Here is a 19,207-nt window from a genome sequence, read left to right as displayed (position 1 = left end):
TTCGGAAGCAAGTCCCTGGAAGTTGTTCTGCTCTGGAACGACCTTCCTGTTTTGTAAATACAGAACTTGTTCATGTAAATATGGAATTAGTAGAAGTTCTACATTATGAAGATATCAGTGAGTGAGAAATAGAATTCTCCTCCAAAAACCTTGTTGAATTTTTCTCAGATAAATATGAACTCGAATAATTCATATATAAAAATAAAAAATCACACTTTGCACGTTCAGAGATTAAAAGTCTATTTGTGGGGCGGATCAGCAGAGAAGAGCTGCGTTGAATTCTTACAAACCTCGATATGAAGTAAAGGATTTATTGAGTCTTGATTTGGACACGACAAACAAAAGTAGCAGAAACGGAATAACGCTAGATACAAATATTAAAAAGGTTTCTCCTCACATCACTTACGTGGGAGGTAAGGGTTCAAAAAGTGTCCGTTCGCATTCCACAACAGATCAAAGTCAGCCTCATGAAAGGTCTTCCTGGGATTGGACGAGGAGCGGAGGGTTTAGTCGAGGACTCCCGCCGCTGCTTCCTCCAGATGTTCCTCCAGATGTTCCTCCAGTTGTTCCCGCAGCGCTGCTGGGTTGTGAACGGCTTCTCTCCGCGTTGTCGCCGGAGTCTTCGGAGACTTTCAGCTCCTCTGCCATCCGTTCCCCGAGCTCCTGGATCAGCTGTTTGGAGCCTTCCGAGGCGGAGGGGAGGGTGTTTGTGGGCTTCTGGGGGATGGGAGATGCAGCAGAGCTTGGTTGGGGCTGTAGGGGGCTGTCCTTAGACATCCCTCCTCCTCCTCCTCCTCCTCCTCCTCCTCCTCCTCCCTCGTTGGAGCTGGTGCAGCCTTGCCCTTCAGTCTCGGATTCATCGCTTTCATCCGACGAGGCGCCGCTGCCGTCACTGGAAGCGCTGCTACCATCAGTGCGGGATGCCAAACCGCTTTTCGACGCTCCCTGCTCCTCTTCCTCCTCCGCCACCATTCTCGCCGCCTCCTCCAGCTCCTCCAGCTCCAGCTCCAAGTCGTTTTTCAGAAGGGAAGCTTTTTGTAATGTCGCAGCCAAGGCCGTCATCTTCCTCGTCCTGCAAAGTCAGGAGAGCAAAAAACTTGTTTCACTTCCCTTCGCAAATCTCGGGGAGGATTATGCCAAGAGTAAAATAAAAGCGACGGCTTCATCAGTGATGAAGAGGAGGACCGAGCCCCCCCCCCAAATCTCTCCCGCGAGAGGTGACAAGAGACCGAGAGGGATTACGGAGGGAGGCTGACCCCTCCTCGTCAAAACACACACACACTTTCACTTCGTCATTCTGAGAGGCTGAAGCCGCGAACGGCGAGGAAGCAGAGATTGATGAGATGAAGGTGAAGACGAGGATGAGCGCAGGCAGGAGAAACTCCTACACGTTCTTTTCTACTGTAAAGAATAGAAGGATCAGAATAGCTCTGCTCTCTGCCTTCTGCCGTTTTAATGCGACAATCGGGGCGCGGAGGGAACCGATGGAATGAAACCGAGCACATCGTCAGGCTATCCTGCCGGATAGAGAAACCCGGACGACCCCGCAGAAAGGTGCTTCATTACGGACGAATATCCCCCAACGAGGCCCGATTTGTGTCAAGCCATCGGATTGTTGGGAGCCCCCCACCCCCACCCCCCCTGTGTGCACATTATTCACACTGGGAATGCCCGCCATGCTGCCCAAAACATAAGTGGTAGCTATTTGTCCCCCGGTGCGGTTGGGGCCGCCCCCATTGCCATGGTGATTACAAGGTGACCTCTACGGGTCACTGCGATTCAGACTCCCTCCATGCAGCATGGGATAAAGTGTGTGTGTGTGTGGGGGGGGGGAGGGGCTACTACGCTGCCATTCACCTTTTCACACTTGGCTCCCGGTGCCCTCTCTGGCCCAATTAACCCACTGCTGAGCAGTGGCCCCTCATTACCGTACCCTCCTAATGAACCTCCCATTGTGGGGAGCGGCGTGTTTATGGAAGCAGCGTGGAGGAAGCGGGTTCATTCAGGACCTCAGGAGGGACTGTGTAAACAGATCGGATCGTATCCCCCCCCCCTCCTGTATGCTGAGGAAGTGAAATGCTGGTGGAGCGAAGGTACTTCTACAGATTCCAGCAATACTTGAAGCAGATATCTAAAAAAGATTCCACCTCAGAGGGTTAAAGATGTCCATCTTCCCGGGGGGGGGGGGGGGGGGGGGGGATGGGCTTTGGTCTGAGAACCACGAACGGTGTGAGGAATTAATTATTGCCAGTCCCAATTACGAGTTCGGCTCTGCTTAAAGATTGCATGAGGAAGCTTCCTGCAGCCATGCTGGGCCGGAGGAGCCTCTTGCAGCACAGCCACTTCAAAGGCTGGTCTGTGTTCTCCCCCCCCCCGTGGGAAGTCATTATTGAGTTAGCATTGGGGAGTCACGTTTGTTTTCTCTCCCCTCCCTTGCTCTGTGGTGGGAGAAGCTCAGCCTGCGGTGAATACAAAGGCTCTTTCCAAGAGGGGGGGGGGATAATGTAGACAATCCAGTCATTACTACACCGCTGTTGTGGCTTGCCTTCATTAAACTGAGGAGGGGGGGATTTTTCAAGGTTGGAAAACCTCTGGCGATACAAAGATGCTTCCCTCTGCCGAAGCCCCTCAATGGGAAACGGGAAGATAGAACACGTGTGCGTTCAAAGAAACGAGAGCGGCAGATGTCTGAACAGCGACCCACGGATGTTGGCTGTTCGATTATGCGAGGAAAACGCTAAGATCAAACATATTAGCGTTTGTCGTGTAACTGAGCCGTTGGTCGGCTGCTCCTTCATGTCAAACGGAGGCAGTTGAGGCGCTTCAGGAATTTGATGAGGATGCCTCCGGGGCTCCTCCCCTTGGCCATTTTCCAAGCAGTCCCACTGGGGAAAAAAAAGACCCTGGGATAGACCCAGAACTCCCCGGAGGGATTACACATCTCATTTGGCATGGCAACGCCTCGGGATCCCACTGGATGAGCTGGAAAATGTTACTGGGAAAATGCATAAATGGAAAAATGAGATTTAATTTTTTTAATCAACATACTGTATCGTCAACCAGGCTTTGGGTTGAGACAGATTATTTTTTTCTTAGAGGTAAAGCATTGTCCGGTCTCTTTTTTTTTTTATCTGGTCCTCAGATATAAAATATTTTTATTTTTATTCTGTCTCCACCCTATTCAGCAGTTTATCTTGTGCTTCATCAGGATCTTGCTTTACACTCAGAGCTCTGAAGCTGCAGCAACAGATAAATAACTGTTTGTAATAAGATGAGCCTCTGTACTCAAGCGGCCTCATGCCGAGAGGAAATCTGTACTACTTATCCGTGTTGAGGGGGCCTCAAGGATCTCCCTCGGCGCCGAGGCTAACATCAGACAGGCTAGCGCCGTGACCGCTTGATGATGCTGCCTGGTTTCCTTGTGAGATTCCCTCCCAGCATGCATCTGGTTGTTACATCAGCGGAATGGTAGAGATGGGACAACAGGAAGCTGCCATATTTCCAGCTTTCTTCCAAAGAAAGACGAGCTCTCTACAGAAAGACTTTTCTACCAATCGCTGTGGTTTTGGTCTTTCCGTTCAGCATTTCGGCTTTGAAGCGTAGTTCCTCCAGAAACCCTTTGTCTTTGTCAGATTTCAATTAGACAAATCACAAATTGCTCCAGAGAAGCCAAAAAAATTAAAAAGCAACAATGAACCAGATTTTCTTCTGCACCAATGGAAACATGAATCTCGCCTTACTTCTCCTCTTCCCAGACGAACCCTGGAGGAATATTTTTTTTTTATGCAGACCCCCCCCCCCCCTTCAAGAATCTAATTGACCCAATTAATAAGGGTGGGCTGGTTGCAGCATGCGAAACGGCGCCGAGAAGAAGTTTTATCCCGTCTGATTTCTCTGAGCTAATTCAACACAATACCAGGCTTACGAGCTTTGTCCACGCCGGCTGCCCTGAACTGGCCTCGCTCCAGACTTAAAAGGAGAGACGGCAGAGAGAAAGTGAAGCAACTTGCTTTTTATTTGCAGTCCAGCGTCTCTGCGGGGGGGGAGAGGGGGCGTTGGCATCCGAAGACCTTCATAAATGCAGCCTGGAACCAATGAACTGCAGTAGCCGCTGCTCCATTTGAACTAATATGCTCTGCTAACAGCTCTGAGGTAATTAGCGTTGGAGGGGTACGAGGTTTAAACACCACAAAGGAGCTGCGTGTGAGATTCTAGAACAGCGACCACGGCGGCGACACGTCACATCGTTGAGGCGATGTGAAGAGCAATTAGCTTTTAAGGTTGCACTCTTGATTTCAGCGCACAAAGTTCTGCTCTCAATCCGTGAGAGAGAGAGAGAGAGAGAGAGAGAGAGCGAGCGAGGTGGAATGCACGCCCCGGGGCTTAATCACAGCGACGTCTTTACAGGGTTGTAAATCCAGGACCGCCGTCTCGGCGGCGAGACGAACGCCGGGAGTCAAAAGCGGGACAGCAAAGAGATTGAATTAACCAACCCTCCAGGTAGCAAAATGTAAATGAATCATCGTCTCCATGACGATCACTGATCGCTTTTGACTCGTTAGGCTGACAGCATACGGAGGCGGCACTGGGGAAGAGATTGCATCCGGATCCAAACGAGTCACTTAGTGGAAGGTGACGAATCCGGAGCGGGGAATAACTCGCACGGAACGAAACGATGCGTCCGCCATCCGTCATCAGACCCGTCCCACAAGGACACAACAGGCAACGCACGGCAAACTGCGTGCAGGACAGGACAGGACAGAGCGGTCGGCCGGAGCCTGACAGAACAGGACGGGACCCGGCGCCTCTTCCCATCTGGGTCTCATCACGAGGACACAAGTCCAGAAAACCACAGGCGAAGAATTTCCGGAGCTTCTCGAGTGTGAGCCAGAAGACCCGCGACGAAAACGCGGTGCGTGGTCGCGCCTCGCTTCGATATCTTTATTTTACGACATGTCCGTTTTTATTAGAAGATAAAAGACCACATTTGACTAATTTTACTGGAAGACAGATGAAAAAGGTAAATGTAACGATCCGAGCACAGGCCAGGGCTCCGAGAGCGTGGCCTTCTCCCGTTTAACGATCGATGCAGGGCGCAGCGGGAGCCAGCATGCACTGGATGGGCTTAACGGAGATACGGGGAAGGCAGGAAGTGCTCCGACAACCCTCCGCTGATAAGAGACCGATTCAATTTTCCAGCGCGCTGAGAGCGCTTCAGGAGCCGAGGGCTGGTGCGCCTTTATTCCGCTCCGCCGTTCTGCTTAAACGCAGCGTTACTGTAACAGGAATCGGTTTCGTTCCACCTCGGCGGCGGTGGGGGGGGGGAGGCGGCGAGGCGGAACGGCAGGATCAAGGTGGCGAAGCTTTGGCCACATTTTATGCATGCGTGTGGCCCAAAACAGAGAATTCAAAATGTATAGCAGCTAAGAGGAAGAGGAAAACGTCTTCAAACTGAAGGTTTGGAAGCTCGTCGTCATCCGATGAGAGGATATCGGCCCCAGCAAGACTAAAATCGCCTTCCTTCTTCTTCTATGGTACCACAGAAAGAGCTCGCTAACCCTAAACGGAGGTTTTGATTTTCGCTCCCCCCCCCCCCCCCCTGGGATCCCAGCATCTGAAGCATTTTTTAAAGATCATGAATTCAAGACTTCTGGAAAACTGCAGAAATGAGAAACGAGGGTGGTGGTGGGGAGGGGGGGGGGCACTAAATCCCCTGCAGACCTTTTATCGTGTCTGCATCTGGGCACCGAGCCTACAACATCAGGCACACATTTCTCAACTGGGCTTTTTCCAGATGAGCACACCACTTGGCTGAACCCTGGCCAAGAGTAAAACAGAGCTCATTACTGAGTAATGCGCTCGTCGGCTCACATTTGAAATGTGTTAAGTAATTGTAAATTATCGCACAGGGCGGACGGAGTCGTCAAACTTCTATCGCTCGGAGGGAAAAAGTGCAGCTTTTGCAAGTTCCGTTGGAGGTTACGCCCACGGATGACGCGATGTGCCCGAGGACATGACATGTGCTCTGCTTAAAGGTTCCTGCAGAGCGAATCCGTCGAGTGCAGCTCGCTCACCGACGGAAGCTAAAAGCAAAAGTGCACCTCTTTCCTGGTTCGACCCTGCCGTGACAAATGACACATTCGGTGCCCTCTCCTCTAAAGCGCTGACGCATCCCGGGCGCTGAGTGGTTAGATGAGGGCCTCTCGACGCGTGTGCGTGGCTTTAGAAGTGTGTGTGTGTGTGTGTGTGTGTGATTGAACTAACTTGACACTCTGGATCCAGACGCAGTAGTCTGAGATGTACAGATCATTCAGGATGTAGGCCGGGTCGTTCCCTCTGAAGACTTTGTGAATGTCCAGCAGGCATTTGAGGACGCAGGTTTTCCCTGGGCATGGGGGAGGGGGGGGGGCAGTGTTACTCGCTTACGGAATAAAAGAAACGACAACGCTCTCCAGCTGCCGGCTGGAACATGCATGCATCTCATTGTCTCGTACATAAAAGCCAAACTACAGGATCGGAGGATAATGGCAACGAGCTGTACGGTAATTCGATCCATACGGCTTCAGAAGAGTTCCTGATTGAGAAGCGGCTCATCCGAGACTAAAAGAGATGAGGACGGGAGCTATTTTTAGCATTTGTTCCGTCGATTTTTGAGAGTGGCTTTGTTCAGGCTTTCCGTCAGAAATGTGTTTGCCTTGATCTGTAAAAATAGCACAGAATATTTTAGATGCTTTTCCACTCGACGGCTATTCAAGCGCGCCCATTCAGCTGCAGCGCAGCAGCATTCTAGTCCGAATCGGAATCTGTGTTGCCTTTAGAGCTGTAAAAACACCAAGCACTGATTTTTATTTACATTTTTCCTGACATCGGTGATTCAGTCGAGGGAGGGGATGAACCGGAGAGGTTTCTGCACCAAACACAGAGCGCCGAAATGACCATCAGAACAAAGAAGCTTCAAGAAATGACTTTCCAAAAAGGTCCAGCCGGCTCTTCTTTCTTTGTGAATGCCGATATTCCTGCTCTTGATTTCGGCTCATGATTTCGACTCCCGCTGGCGACTCGACGTTGTAAGGGCAACGAAACACAGAACCGAGCGGTAACTCCGTCGTGTTGCAGTCACCCCTGTGTGAAATTGCGTTCTGCTCTTCACACCCTAAACAAAATTCAATTCGATTCCTCCTGATGGAAATGTGACGCCGAGGGTAGAAGTGGAAGGTGGGGCGTCTGAAAACCGCGCCTCGGCGAGCCGCTGCGCTCCGCACAGATATAGAAATATGTAAAATATGCAAATAGGGTTCCCAGGGTTTCGTGCAATTATGTCAGTGTTTTTTTTTTTTCCTACCTTGGCCAATGTAAAAACAATCTGAAGGATATAATTATACTGTAAGAGGAGCGGGGAGTGTGAGGTTGAGCAAGCGAATGGAGCGAGAACGGAGCAGGAGAAAAACAAGCCGAGGGAAAGCGGAGCGGTAAATCGTCCATCTGGCAGTAAATGTACAGTGTAGGCTGCAGCGTGGCACTTAGGAAACCCAGCATCGTCTCTCGACCAAGAAAAGGCTCGTCTGTCCCCCCCCCCCCCCCCCCCCAACTGGTGGAAAGCAAAGTCGGAAAGGCTTCACGTCAGATCTGGTGCGATCGGATCAGAAAGCTTTGTAATCCAGGATGGTGCTTTGGAATAGATCCAAGATTAATAAAGCAGCATTGAATGTTTGCTTGGACACTTTTTGTTCCATTTTCGGGGGGGAAACCTGTTCCTGAGTCTCATTTATGCTCCATTCCTGCGGATCTATCCACATCCATCCATCCGTCAACACTGGTTTATCCACAAGCCCCATGTCTTAAGATTTGACAACAACAAAGTGGTGATTACAGATGAAATAGTGATTATGCACGTAGTAAACGATTCACTTTGGAGGTGGCCTTATGAACTCGTTAAATACATTTCAACAGTGGACCAATCAGAGGCTGCGTTCCTCCCTGGGGAATTCATCAGAACTCGAGGCGCAGTATAAGTAAGGGAAAAAACAAAACATCCTACTCATTTATATTATTCAAATCATCATCTGCAAGCCAAAGTGTGGAACTATAGGGCATATTCATCCACTAAATTGCTTATGACAGCGCATAAGATGCAGGTTTATGGCTGACACGATGCTTTGACATCATTCTAGCCAGCATATGGCAGCTTTCAGGATTATTCTGACACTTTAACTTTAATTCAATTACAGTCAACACTTCCCCACTCCGATCGGAATACACATGAGATTACAATGCAGCCGAGGGAAAATGTTCCCTTCCACCGCTACGGAGCTGGTAGGCATTGTCCTGAGATGTTCCTACCCAAAGCAAATAAACAGCGATGGAAACCTTACACAAACATGTGGTTCTCATTTAATCACGGGGGGTGCACGCAGGGAACTTTGCCATTCAAATGAAGGACTCGGATCACGTAAGGCAAAACAATTAAATACGCTTGCTTCGCGGACCCGACTTCCATTTTCCACAGGAAAGTTTAGTTCTATGATGGAGAATCAGAGGAAAGGTTGCCGTCTTCTGCAGTTCAACACTGATACTCTTATCTCCTGCGAGACGCGAGTGAAACTAGCGAGTCGAGTCTCACTGGAAAACAGTCGTTCTTTCAGGACTGCCGAATGAGCAGATTTGCATTTGGGACTGCTGCAGCATCGACAAATATAGAAGTATGTCATCTGCAAAACTGAGATGCAAAGAGCATCTTGCTGTATATTCTATGTAGTTTAATGACTACAGACTACCTTATTACTTGCTAACTTGCAGCGTTTCCAGGCTCTTCCTAATTTTACTTGTGGAAATGTGAGAACTCGGATGAATAACAGATTATTATCTCATCCATTCTCGCTAAGAAGTACTTTCAGACAGCAGAAGTAAGAGGAAGACTAGCGCCTGCTTGTCCTCCTCCACTCCGTCTAACCCAGAACCCCCTGCACTGCTCTTCCTTACCTGCCGAGGTAAGGAAGAAGCAAGTCACATCCACTTAGGAGACAGGTGGAGGCGCTCCTTGAGAATAATCAGCATGCTGTCAGAGGCCTATTCAAATATTTACCCCTGAATAACATTCCTTCAGAGCCCTTAACCTACGCACTGCTATTAATGAGTTTGTTTTACTAGTTCCTACGACTGTTTGCTTTCACAGCCACTGAAATGAAGTGCGTCGCACAGCGAGAGTGTATTTCCATTTGCTTTATGCTGACAAATTAATCAATGCCGGGAGGAAACACACACCGGACCAAATTACTGCACTGTTACAGTTCATTAAGGCAAAGCACCATTGATCACACTTCCTTAATGTAACTAATAAAGGCTACGAGTCCAGAGTGAAGAATTCGTTTTTGCCTTAATACAACGAAACAAGCCACACCCCTATTTGTGAGCCAATAGAACCAAAGTGTGACGTAAGCGCTGGAATGATTCCCAGGCTCGGGAAGAACATGAGAAATCTCATCATGGCAGAACAAGCGAGTACGAGAAATGAGGTGATCAGAATGAGCGACTCCCCGGCTCGCCCAGTCGACTCGTCTTCCGCTTATCGAGGCGTAGATATACTAATCTGGACCTTAAAAGCCTTCATTTGTTGTCATTTAATGGCGTTAAAATCATCACAAGCAGGATAATCGTTGCCTTTCACATCCAGAGTGTGTTTACACAGCCTCTGCCTGCAGGGGGATTACCCCCCCCCCCCCTCATGAACAACTTTTGTCAAACCATCCATCGAGATTCCGCTTCTGCTGGAGAAATGCAACCTAAAATCTGCTTTAGCGATACTTATAATGACCCTCTTCATGCAAACACTCCAAAATACTGCTTTAATGAAGACTCAACACGAGGTCATCTTTCTTTTAGAAACTAAATCCAATAGTTGCATAGAGCCAAGCGTTTGGGACTTTTTTAGACGGCATTCCGACATTCCAGGAGCAAAAGGATGTAACACAACCCAACTCTATTGCGGCTGAGATAAATTGCAGCGTAGCAGGGAAGGTAAAGGCCTATCTTTAGGTTCCTTCGTTGATCGAGAAGCGTTCTCTGACGCGTCACACTACATGCAGCTTGTGGAACGGAATGTTGGAACGGTCTCTAAAGTGTGAACAAGGAGGAGCTAACGGTGAGATGGAAACTCACCTGACTGCAAAATCTTCGTTGTGTCGCGAACAGCTGCGGAGACCAAGGCGAAGTGTCTGTAGAGCGGGTAGCACAAAACCCTCCGTCCGAAAGACACCAGGACATCCTGCAAGCGGCCGTATGTCTGCAAAAACATCACGTGCAAGAAAATCAGAACGCCATCTCGAGAAAGCACGATTTTATTCAGTCAGAGACGGAAATGGAAGCCGGCACCTTTTCAACTCGGCTATTTTTCTTTTTTTTTCCCCCCCCCAGACTGAAATGTGGCTCCTATTGGTGCGATTTGCAGTCGCTCAAGTGCTAATTACTCCTAACAAGTTCCTCGTTTATAGAGCTGGCTAAAAAAGGGCTCACAACTTTTAAACACCTCTGCAGTCCTGGTTTGATAATTGCTGCTTCTCTTTAAAAGCCGCCTTAGACCTCAAATTTCCTCGGCGCTAATGAACACACGACCAGGAGACAAAGGCTAATACTTTACATTTCTCATTTCTCTCTCCTATTTTCCGAGGCTGGTTAAGGTGCATGTCATCAGAGATCATGCTCTCCCCTGGGGCTTGTTTAGTAGGAGTGTAAATAAGGTTTTCTGCTGCAGGCTGGGGGGGTACTCGACTGAGGACAAGTAAACATACAGCAGATGGAGGAAGGAGGAGGGACACAGGAAGGCAGTGGGATAAGGTGGTGTTGGAGGGGGGGGGATGTTCTGCATACTGCATAAACGAGGTGAGCGAGATAGACAGCGACAAAAGGGAGGGAGAATGGAGGGAGAATGGAGGGAGGAAGCATCGCTGCGACGCAGACGGGCAGAAAGGGAATCTACTGCGACGCACGAGGTGAGAGGAAGTGGAGGAATGGGGAGACGGAGGTTGAGGGAGTCGGCCTGTCAATGGGAGCTGGAGGCTTCGCTGACTGATGAGCTGTGAAAACTGCTCTTTACTCCAACATCGCCGCAGCTGGGAAAATAGCGTGGTCTTCAATTCGGCAGCCAAGCGCCTCGTTGGCTCGCTTATAATTAGCGAAGAAATGCACGTGCGGCCGTTCTGTTAAAAGTGTACGACCAATACCGAATAAAAGAAGAACACCGATCATCGATGAGGGATCTATTCAACAGCGTCGCCTGCCCAGGTTGATGTACTCTTCATCAACTGCTGCGCAGGACGGCAGGCCCGATGCCGCCATTTAAAAAAACACGCCGACGCGTTTGGGCTGCCTGCACGGCGGAGATAGGTTTGTTCAGCAGGAAGAGCGACTTCCAGGCGGGGCGGGAATCTCAGGATAAAAGCTGAAGCACATGAGATTAACAGCGGTTAGAAATTACCCGTTTCTGTTTGAAGGGCTCAAAGGTACATGCCCGTGTGCCTTCAGCGCCAACCTGTTCATTCTTAACTCATTCAGTGCCAGCCATATGCCGAGTGCCAGACTCACAGAATATTATGTACTATGACTATGCAAGCACCGAACCTACCAAAATGAAAGATTCAAGGTCTCTTCTTTCATCAGGACAGAACAGTGCTTTCCTTCCGTTTGACCGTTTTGGTCGTTGATGAGAGGCAGAATTCAATTTCAAACCCAATTTAGACATCAATTGGCAATGCAGTTTTGGATTTAGATTGGCTCTATCTCACCACCGAGTTTCATCCGGATCGGATCCAGAATGGAGTCAGTAAAAAATATTACATTTTAACATCTAAAACTCCATTTATAGATTCAAAAATCAGTTAAAAACACACATCAACTCTGATTCACTTTTACTTTTCAAGGTTGGTGTATAAAGATAAGAACAATTTAGGAACCTATTGATAGCAAATATCTCTATTTAATGTGCGGCGTGTGTGTGTGTGTGTGTGTATGTGAGAATGTAGTTTGCTGATTCCGTCACACATGTTAGCCGAACCGCCAGCTCGTTTCAATCAGGTCTTAAAACACGACCGTTTACCGCAGCTCCCCCCCGTGAATCCAAAGTGCTCCTCATCTACTTTTATTCCCCTCTCCTAATCTAAAATCTATTTATTTCGGCATTCTGTTTTTATCGCCGTCCATTTGCAATTTTACTGTATTCTAATGCCTCGTTTTCTCTCAGGCGCTTCTACTTCTTTCATTCCATGAAGCCGTAAAACGCTGAGAACCGCCTCGTGTCTGAGGTGCTATGAAAATAAAAGCGCCTTTGCTTTCTCGCTGTTGAACGACACCCTGTGGCCCACAGGACTCGCGATCCAGACCACGATACTGCTCTGGCTCTGGCCTCAGCGCCGAACAGGGGACCCAATAAAACATTTATGTCAACAATAATACGATTTAGACGTCTCCTCCTCGGACGGGATGGATCCAACAGGCTGCCGCCGGTTTACTGGAATCAGCGGTGATCAGACACGCGATCCGTCGGTGCAACTGGAGAGGCTGAACGCTTTTACCAGCTACGCGTCTTTACATAGCGATAAATGTGCATTCGTTTTCACCAAACTTCGCTTTGTATTCCCTGATAACTAAACCGCTGAACACGTACGTTAGATAAATCGTATTCCTCCGTGCGACATCGGACTCACCTCCAGCCAGCAGAGAGTCCCGCTGAGTTTCCTGATCGTCCACGATGACTCGACCTGCAGGGAAGAAGGGGATCATTGTCCTACACGGAAATCAAAATGAACACGTAAGGGACTTTGGTTTTCCTCGCTGGGCTTTGAAGCTACATTCTGCCAGATCAGTATCTCTAGTATTTCATTCACACATTCTAGGAACGGCTCACCTTGGCTTTCTACAGCTACCTTAGCAGGAGTGACACAAAGAGGCCTGGAATGAGCTCTCAGATCTGCTGGTAATCTTTTAAGGCCCTGAATGAAATGGAAGGGGGCGGGGGGGGGGGGTCTAAAGGATTTAAGGATAGAGGGCTTTGTCACCCGAGGCTAAGTGCCGCTCAGAGGAGCTGCCTCATCACACGTGCGCTCGCTCCACTCACGTTGTGCTCTCCCTCAGTAGAGCGGACGCCGTAGGAGTACGCCAGCAGGACGTCCACGAGGCCGAGCAGCGCGTGGCGACGACGCGTCTTGTCGAGCAGATAGGAGCGGCTGGTGAACTTCCTCAGCTGCTCCTTCTCGTCCTCGGTGAAGGAAAACGCTGCGAAGGAACACGGAAATTCACTGATAGTTGCATTAGAAAATGAACCTCTGCTTCACTCGGACCTGTTGCCAGGTAACGAGGCTGCTCGCCGAATCCCTCGGTATTTAGAGGCACGCCGAACTTCTGCAGGAACACGCCATAACGCACGCACGCATGCACACACACACAATATATCCAAGCACACGCTTGCAGCGCTTCTAAATGACCTCCCTGGCTGCGGTGGGAGCTCGGCTCCGCCGCGGAGGAGATTCCTGTCGGATTACGTTCCGGTTTAAGCTCCCTGCAGACGCTACCCGAGGCCCACGCCGGGACGGACGCGCAGACACGTGTGAGATTGTGTGTCCACGTCTGTGAACACTCGCCTTCAAACACAGAAGCGGGGAGAAGGCGCGAAGTCAGCTCGTGCAGTCACACGCAATAGCAACACACACACACACACACACACACACACGAATGAAAACATTTGAACAAAAGACATATCAAGCGTACACAACATGTGACTGTTAAAGTACGACCACCGTCACGGGAGGCGAGAGCCATCTGCTGTGAAGACAGATGCTGGACGACACACCGTGGCGCTGCAATTAAAAACCGGCGTTCACAATCGCTAAATGGAAACTCCAAATATTAACACGGCCGCCAGACGCCCGGCAGCGCCGCGACGCCGATGGGTTTTCTATCAGTTCCGCAGCCAAAGCGGCGAGGCGAGGCGAGCAGAGCCGATTGATTCAGCCCAACAACTCCATTCATTCGTCCCCGTGATGGAGTCGATCGCTTCTAATGGGCATTAGCACGCGGCGTTTGAGGGCTTCCGCTGATTGCAAATTAATTTCTAACCCAATTCCTCCAGTTGGAACACCGGCCCGGCTCGTCGCTGCTCTCTACGGGGCCAGATGGCCCGATGGCCATCGGGCGTGGACTGAATGCGTTCTCTGGGAAAACCCCACGGAGAGGCTGAGGAACGATTCTGGAACGGTTGACATGTGACCTTGGAGGGGGGAATATGACACTGCGATCATGTAAAAAAAATTGGAAATCAATGATAGTCTGCTCAAATTTGCAAACTTGGGTTGCGCATTAGTTCCGCCCGACTTGGACAAAGGTCAGATTTCTGAACCGAGCCATAATAAAGTGCGACAGGTAGAAAGAGAGCGAGCTGTCAGGACCACTTAGCTGGAGCGCTACGACAACACGGGCCTCCAGCGGACAGCTGTGGCCTGTCAGAGTGCTGGCCCCGACCCCGGAGAGCATCGGGGGGGGGGGGGGGCGGCTTCTGCTTCATTAGCACTTGTGTCCACACGGATCTGTCAGGTGGGAAGCGGGAAGAAAGCTCAATCCTCACACGGAGGTTTGAGCTCCGACTTTAAAATCATGGCCGCCCTCTCAAGGTTTGACGGCGCGCCGCTTAAACCTCGTGACTGGCCGCCGTTCTTCAATGCTACCCGAGGCGAATGCTATTCAAGCTGTCAATCAAGCCATTAAGTTTCATTTGGCTCATTTATCTCTGCCGGGGCTCCAAGACTGAGCCAGTTCTAGTCTCAAAATGCAGAGCGAGGCCGAGGGGCTCCAGGGAAACGCAACGCTCTTAGGAGGCTAAACTAACGGCCGCTGCTTTCCTGACTGATGGCTGCTCAATCAGCGACCGGGCCGGTGCAAACGCGACAGGCGGAACTCCCTCCTGCGATAATGCTATCGGTTTAATACGCGCGAGCCACAGGCCCGCTTAAACCGTGGAAGCGCTGGAATTAGAAGGCTTTTAGAGGAGCTGCGTGGCAGAATTAAATAGACTCTTGCAGTGCCGAGGCTTCAAAAGCCATCAATCCTGCGCGATGGAAGGAGAAATGAACCTGGGAGGATCCGCCCGACATGCAGCCGGTCTCGGAGGAAGTAAATGAGCCGTCGATTCGAAACGGATGGCAGCGGATTCCGTAAACAAAACGCCGGAATTTGGGAGAAGAAAATGAAACAGAAATAAAAAGGTTGAGGCGACGGAGGTTTGTCGTTTAGGTTCACCGGAGATGTCCCAATTAGGGAGGGTCCCAGTTCGACCTCCCAATAATGGCAAGTGTCCGTCCTGCCGAGGAGCCCCGAGGCACTCCGGCAGGGAGGGCCGCTCTGCCGCCGACCTTCCTCTGTAAGGGGGACTTGGGGATTAACATATCGGCGTCCTTCCCACCCGATCCTGCTTGAATCGGCACATTCCTGAATAGTACGACTGTGGAGCAACTGGAATTTCATTTGTTCCATATGCTAAACAGGAATATATTATCATTTTTGAAAGTGTGCGCCACCTCCTGGTAGCCTCCGGTTACTACTTGGTTACATTTCGGTGCGAAACGTTCCTGTGAAAAAGGATGCAACAAGTCTTTTTGGTTAATGAAATTAGAACGGACGGACGCGCTGATTTGTTATCAAGTCATCCAGATAAGCATCTTCTTTTGATAATAAGACGAATTCCAGCAAAAATAACTCAGATAAAGACTACAAAGGGAGGACGATCCCAATTCTTTTTAACCTTACGCCTCATTTTCAAATTTGCCCCTCGAAAGAACGCTTTTATCCAGGCGATGGACGCCACTCGTCAGCAGATCAGCTACGTTACGGATGAGATGATCGTCACAGACATTTCTACACTGATAAACGAATACAACAGCCATTTTGACCGAACGGTCCTTCTCCTGCTGGAACTTAAACTCACCAGATTCTCCCTCCTGCTCTGCAGATGGAGTCGGTTCATCCCACCATGGAGTAAACTTCAGCAGCCCCTCTATCGCATCGTCCTCAAACAAATCGGCCCTGCGATGACACAGACGCCATCGGAAAACGAACGCCACGGACGGTGCGGGAGCCATGCTTTGCGGAGGCAGAGGGTTCGACCTACAGGTAATGGTCGGGAGAAAAGGCTTCCGCTTCTGCTTCCAGTCGCGTCAGTCTCCTCTCCGCCGCCGCCGTTCCCTCTGGGTTCCTGACATCCGTCACGTCGCTCAGCTCCTCCTGTCGGGACAGCCCAAAGGGCCCGAGGAGGCGCCGTTCTTCAGCTCGGTCTGTTTCCCAGGTGAGGGAACAATCCCAGACCAGCAGCCTCACCTGTAACCTGGCGAACACTCCAGACCTCCGATTGCCAAAGCCGTACATCTGCACGGCTCGGAGCGCCGCCTCGGAGCCCTCTTCGTACGCTTCCTGCTCGACCTGCCAATCGAAGTCTTCCTCGTCTTCCTCGTCATCATCTCCTGTGCTTGCACTGCATCCTTCTGAAACATTACGATGTGAGCTGGAGTCTGCCGTTTACCCGATTGGTTCCAGCTCTACAGGCGTGCATCCGACGCAGAGGTCCGTCCCACCTGCGTTTAGCTCCTCCACTAACGGCTTGGCCGACCGGGAGCCCTTCGGGGCGAGCAGACTCGTCAGCATCTGAAGTCCTTCAAAGTGCTCGCCGGCCGTTTCTTTGGCGACCCGAAGGGTGAAGAGGCCTGCGGCGAGAAAACACAGATTTTTGTTTTGCCCATTGTGGCCAGTTAAATGCGTGAAACACTTCAAACCAAAGAGCTCCTTCAAATGTGCGGGTAAAAAAAAAAAAAAAGGTTCTACTGACTGATGAATCCGACCGATTTGGCCACACAACAGATCAAATTTGAGTGTTAAAGCTTCGATGCGCTTTACAAGAGGAGACGACTTTCTGCTCGGGTGCAGAAAGGGAGAGCTCGGAAGAGGACTCTTAATGATCGCCCGTTATATGTCTAAACTAGGGCAGCCATTAGCGGCGCTTTATTAGCAGATGTTGGGGGCTTATTTGGACGCAGCGCATTTACCGGGGGGGCCGCGCTGGCAGGCGGGGAATGAAGTGTCAGAGACCATAAGGCAGACGCCTCCATTAGAGACGATTATGTGCAACAGGAAGTCAAACCGATGGCCGTGGCAGGAAGGAGCGTGCGTATACGCACACCCTGGCGAACGCCACCCAAATAGCCATGAGAACATTTCATTTGGTCGGCGTGTATTTAAAGGAAGTCTCACACGAGTTCCCCCGCCACCGCGGAACAGAGGCCTTTCTGGCAGGCTGCAATCATTACGACGTTAAAGACGGGTCCACCAGCCCGTTGAACAGGATGAGACCTGCAGGATGGTTTGCTCCAGCTGATCGACGCCCCGAGGATCAGCCGGCTGACTGCGACTAGAATGGTGTCAGTGACTCGTTCACGGATAGATGGCGTGCGAAGCGACCACGGTTTTACGCCACGAGGGACGTGGCGATGGAGAAGGATGCATGTCTTGACGCGTGTGGAGCTTCTCACGCGGACGGACGGATGTAGAACCCTTCACCGCCAGCTGTGCTCCACGTACAACGCAGGAAGCTCAATTCTCATTTGCACGAAGGTGAGAAAAAAAAAAAAAAAAAAAGCTTTCCCTGATGCACGTGTGAAACCCCCACACCAAACCCCCACGCAACTGCGTCACGCATCATAAGAGCAGGAGCACGAGAAACATCCCACGCTCGAGTGGCTGGGGGGGGGGGGCAATATTAGCCCAGCACTAATGCATTTAATGAAGTCGCGTAATGTACAGTCCTGTAATTTGGTTTGCAGGTTGCAAAGAGCCTCTTTATGCCCCCCCCCCCCCCCATCCCCATTAAGACTCTTTACGTGAACGAGCACTAGTGCTTGATGGGTCGCCCTCTCCTGGAGTATTCCTGCTTCTCTCCATTCACCGTTGGCGTCTTGTTAATATTATTCTGGAATTATAAACGGTGCCCATTTAAAACGCAGCATCGCCTCTGAGTTTCCGTTTTGTGCTGTAAAACAGTTTTTCTCTTGTTTCAGAGAAAGGTCGATAATATTCTCACAAAAGCAGCAGAGGACAAAAACACTTTTAGAACTTTGAAACCGTTTTTTTTTTTATCGTTTCCGAGTCCTGGTGTTTTCAGAATGACAGTAGAAATAGCTCCTCAAAGCAGCGAGTGGTTTTATTTTTAAACCTCACATGCGTTTGACCTTAAATGAAGACAACGGCAGAAATGACAGCGTAAGTTTATGAAATGCATTTATTCCTCCGGGAGGAGCGCGAGCAAAAACGTACGCTGCCGTTCAAATGTCGCATGGCGCATTCATTCGTCTGCGTTTTCATCGTCGACGCACAACCAAGACAAAAAAGAAAGAATCCGCCCTACCTTTATCGAGGTCGAACGCGGCCCTCTCTCTGCCATCCTCCACTATTCTTCCAGGAAGACACAATCTGAGAGGAACACAAGCAGGTCCGCACGGCAACAGCTACTAATCACAAGGACGAATAAATTACATTTTCATACCGATACAACGAACCACAGCGAGGATAGATGGTGGGAACTAAAAGGATCAGACACCTCAGCAGCTTCTTGCCCCCCCACATAAATATCCAACTCGTAGCATTTACTAAGCCATACATCTCCTCTGCTCTACACACACACAAATACAAATACTCATAAATGTACATTATAGCTGAAAGCGAAAGAGTTATCGCTGCTTTCTGGATGAATTTCAACACAGCATCAGCTCTCCATTTCTTTTCAACAATTTAAATGCGTACACACAAATATCTCCACGCCCCCCCAGGTAACTCACCTGAGAAAGTAGGGCTTGGCGAAGAACTTGAAATCCGTTCCATCGATGTAAAGGTCGAACTCCGATGTCCTGGTGTAAGGAACGCGGAGGTTCAGGATCAGGTAGTCGGGATCTTGGCTCAAGTCGAAGGCAGGAGTTATCATTCTGGACACTGTAATCCACACCTGCAGCATCAAAGGCAGGGAGCATCGATCACTGACAGGATGGCAGGAAGGCCTCGCTTATTACAGCACGCCCCCTTGTGGTTGACTCAATTAAATAGTGTTTTCGTCGCCCACGCTTCCACGTGTCACACTGACAACTGTCAACAAAAGCTTTGGCACAACAATGGGACATAAAATCATAAT

The 19,207-nt window shown here is 50.0% G+C and overlaps 1 protein-coding gene across 1 annotated transcript; it reads right to left on the bottom strand.

Annotated features, from left to right (window-relative positions):
- Positions 1 to 296: 296 nt before the first annotated feature.
- On the bottom strand, positions 297 to 19,003 carry shq1 (SHQ1, H/ACA ribonucleoprotein assembly factor). The gene is made up of 11 exons (XM_068742673.1): positions 18,861 to 19,003; positions 18,431 to 18,495; positions 16,608 to 16,736; positions 16,354 to 16,517; positions 16,148 to 16,260; positions 15,965 to 16,062; positions 13,106 to 13,263; positions 12,696 to 12,749; positions 10,156 to 10,279; positions 6,265 to 6,385; positions 297 to 1,072 (listed from the first exon to the last, which is right to left on the bottom strand). The coding sequence occupies exons 1-11, from the start codon at positions 19,001 to 19,003 to the stop codon at positions 466 to 468; spliced, it is 1,776 nt and encodes a 591-aa protein (XP_068598774.1). The 3' UTR covers positions 297 to 465.
- Positions 19,004 to 19,207: the final 204 nt, after the last annotated feature.

Source organism: Brachionichthys hirsutus, chromosome 8 (genome assembly GCF_040956055.1).
Source record: "Brachionichthys hirsutus isolate HB-005 chromosome 8, CSIRO-AGI_Bhir_v1, whole genome shotgun sequence".
NCBI classification, from domain to species: Eukaryota; Metazoa; Chordata; class Actinopteri; order Lophiiformes; family Brachionichthyidae; genus Brachionichthys; species Brachionichthys hirsutus.
Note: the sequence above shows the minus strand (reverse complement) of the source record. Positions and strands in the feature narration are given on the sequence as shown.

Coding starts and splice junctions, on each gene's coding strand:
- shq1 (XM_068742673.1), bottom strand. CDS start 19,003: ATGATAACTCCTGCCTTCGACTTGAGCCAAGATCCCGACTACCTGATC. Junction 18,496..18,860: donor GCCAAGCCCTACTTTCTCAG/GTGAGTTACCTG, acceptor TGTTCCTCTCAG/ATTGTGTCTTCCTGGAAGAA. Junction 16,518..16,607: donor AGTGGAGGAGCTAAACGCAG/GTGGGACGGACC, acceptor GTAATGTTTCAG/AAGGATGCAGTGCAAGCACA.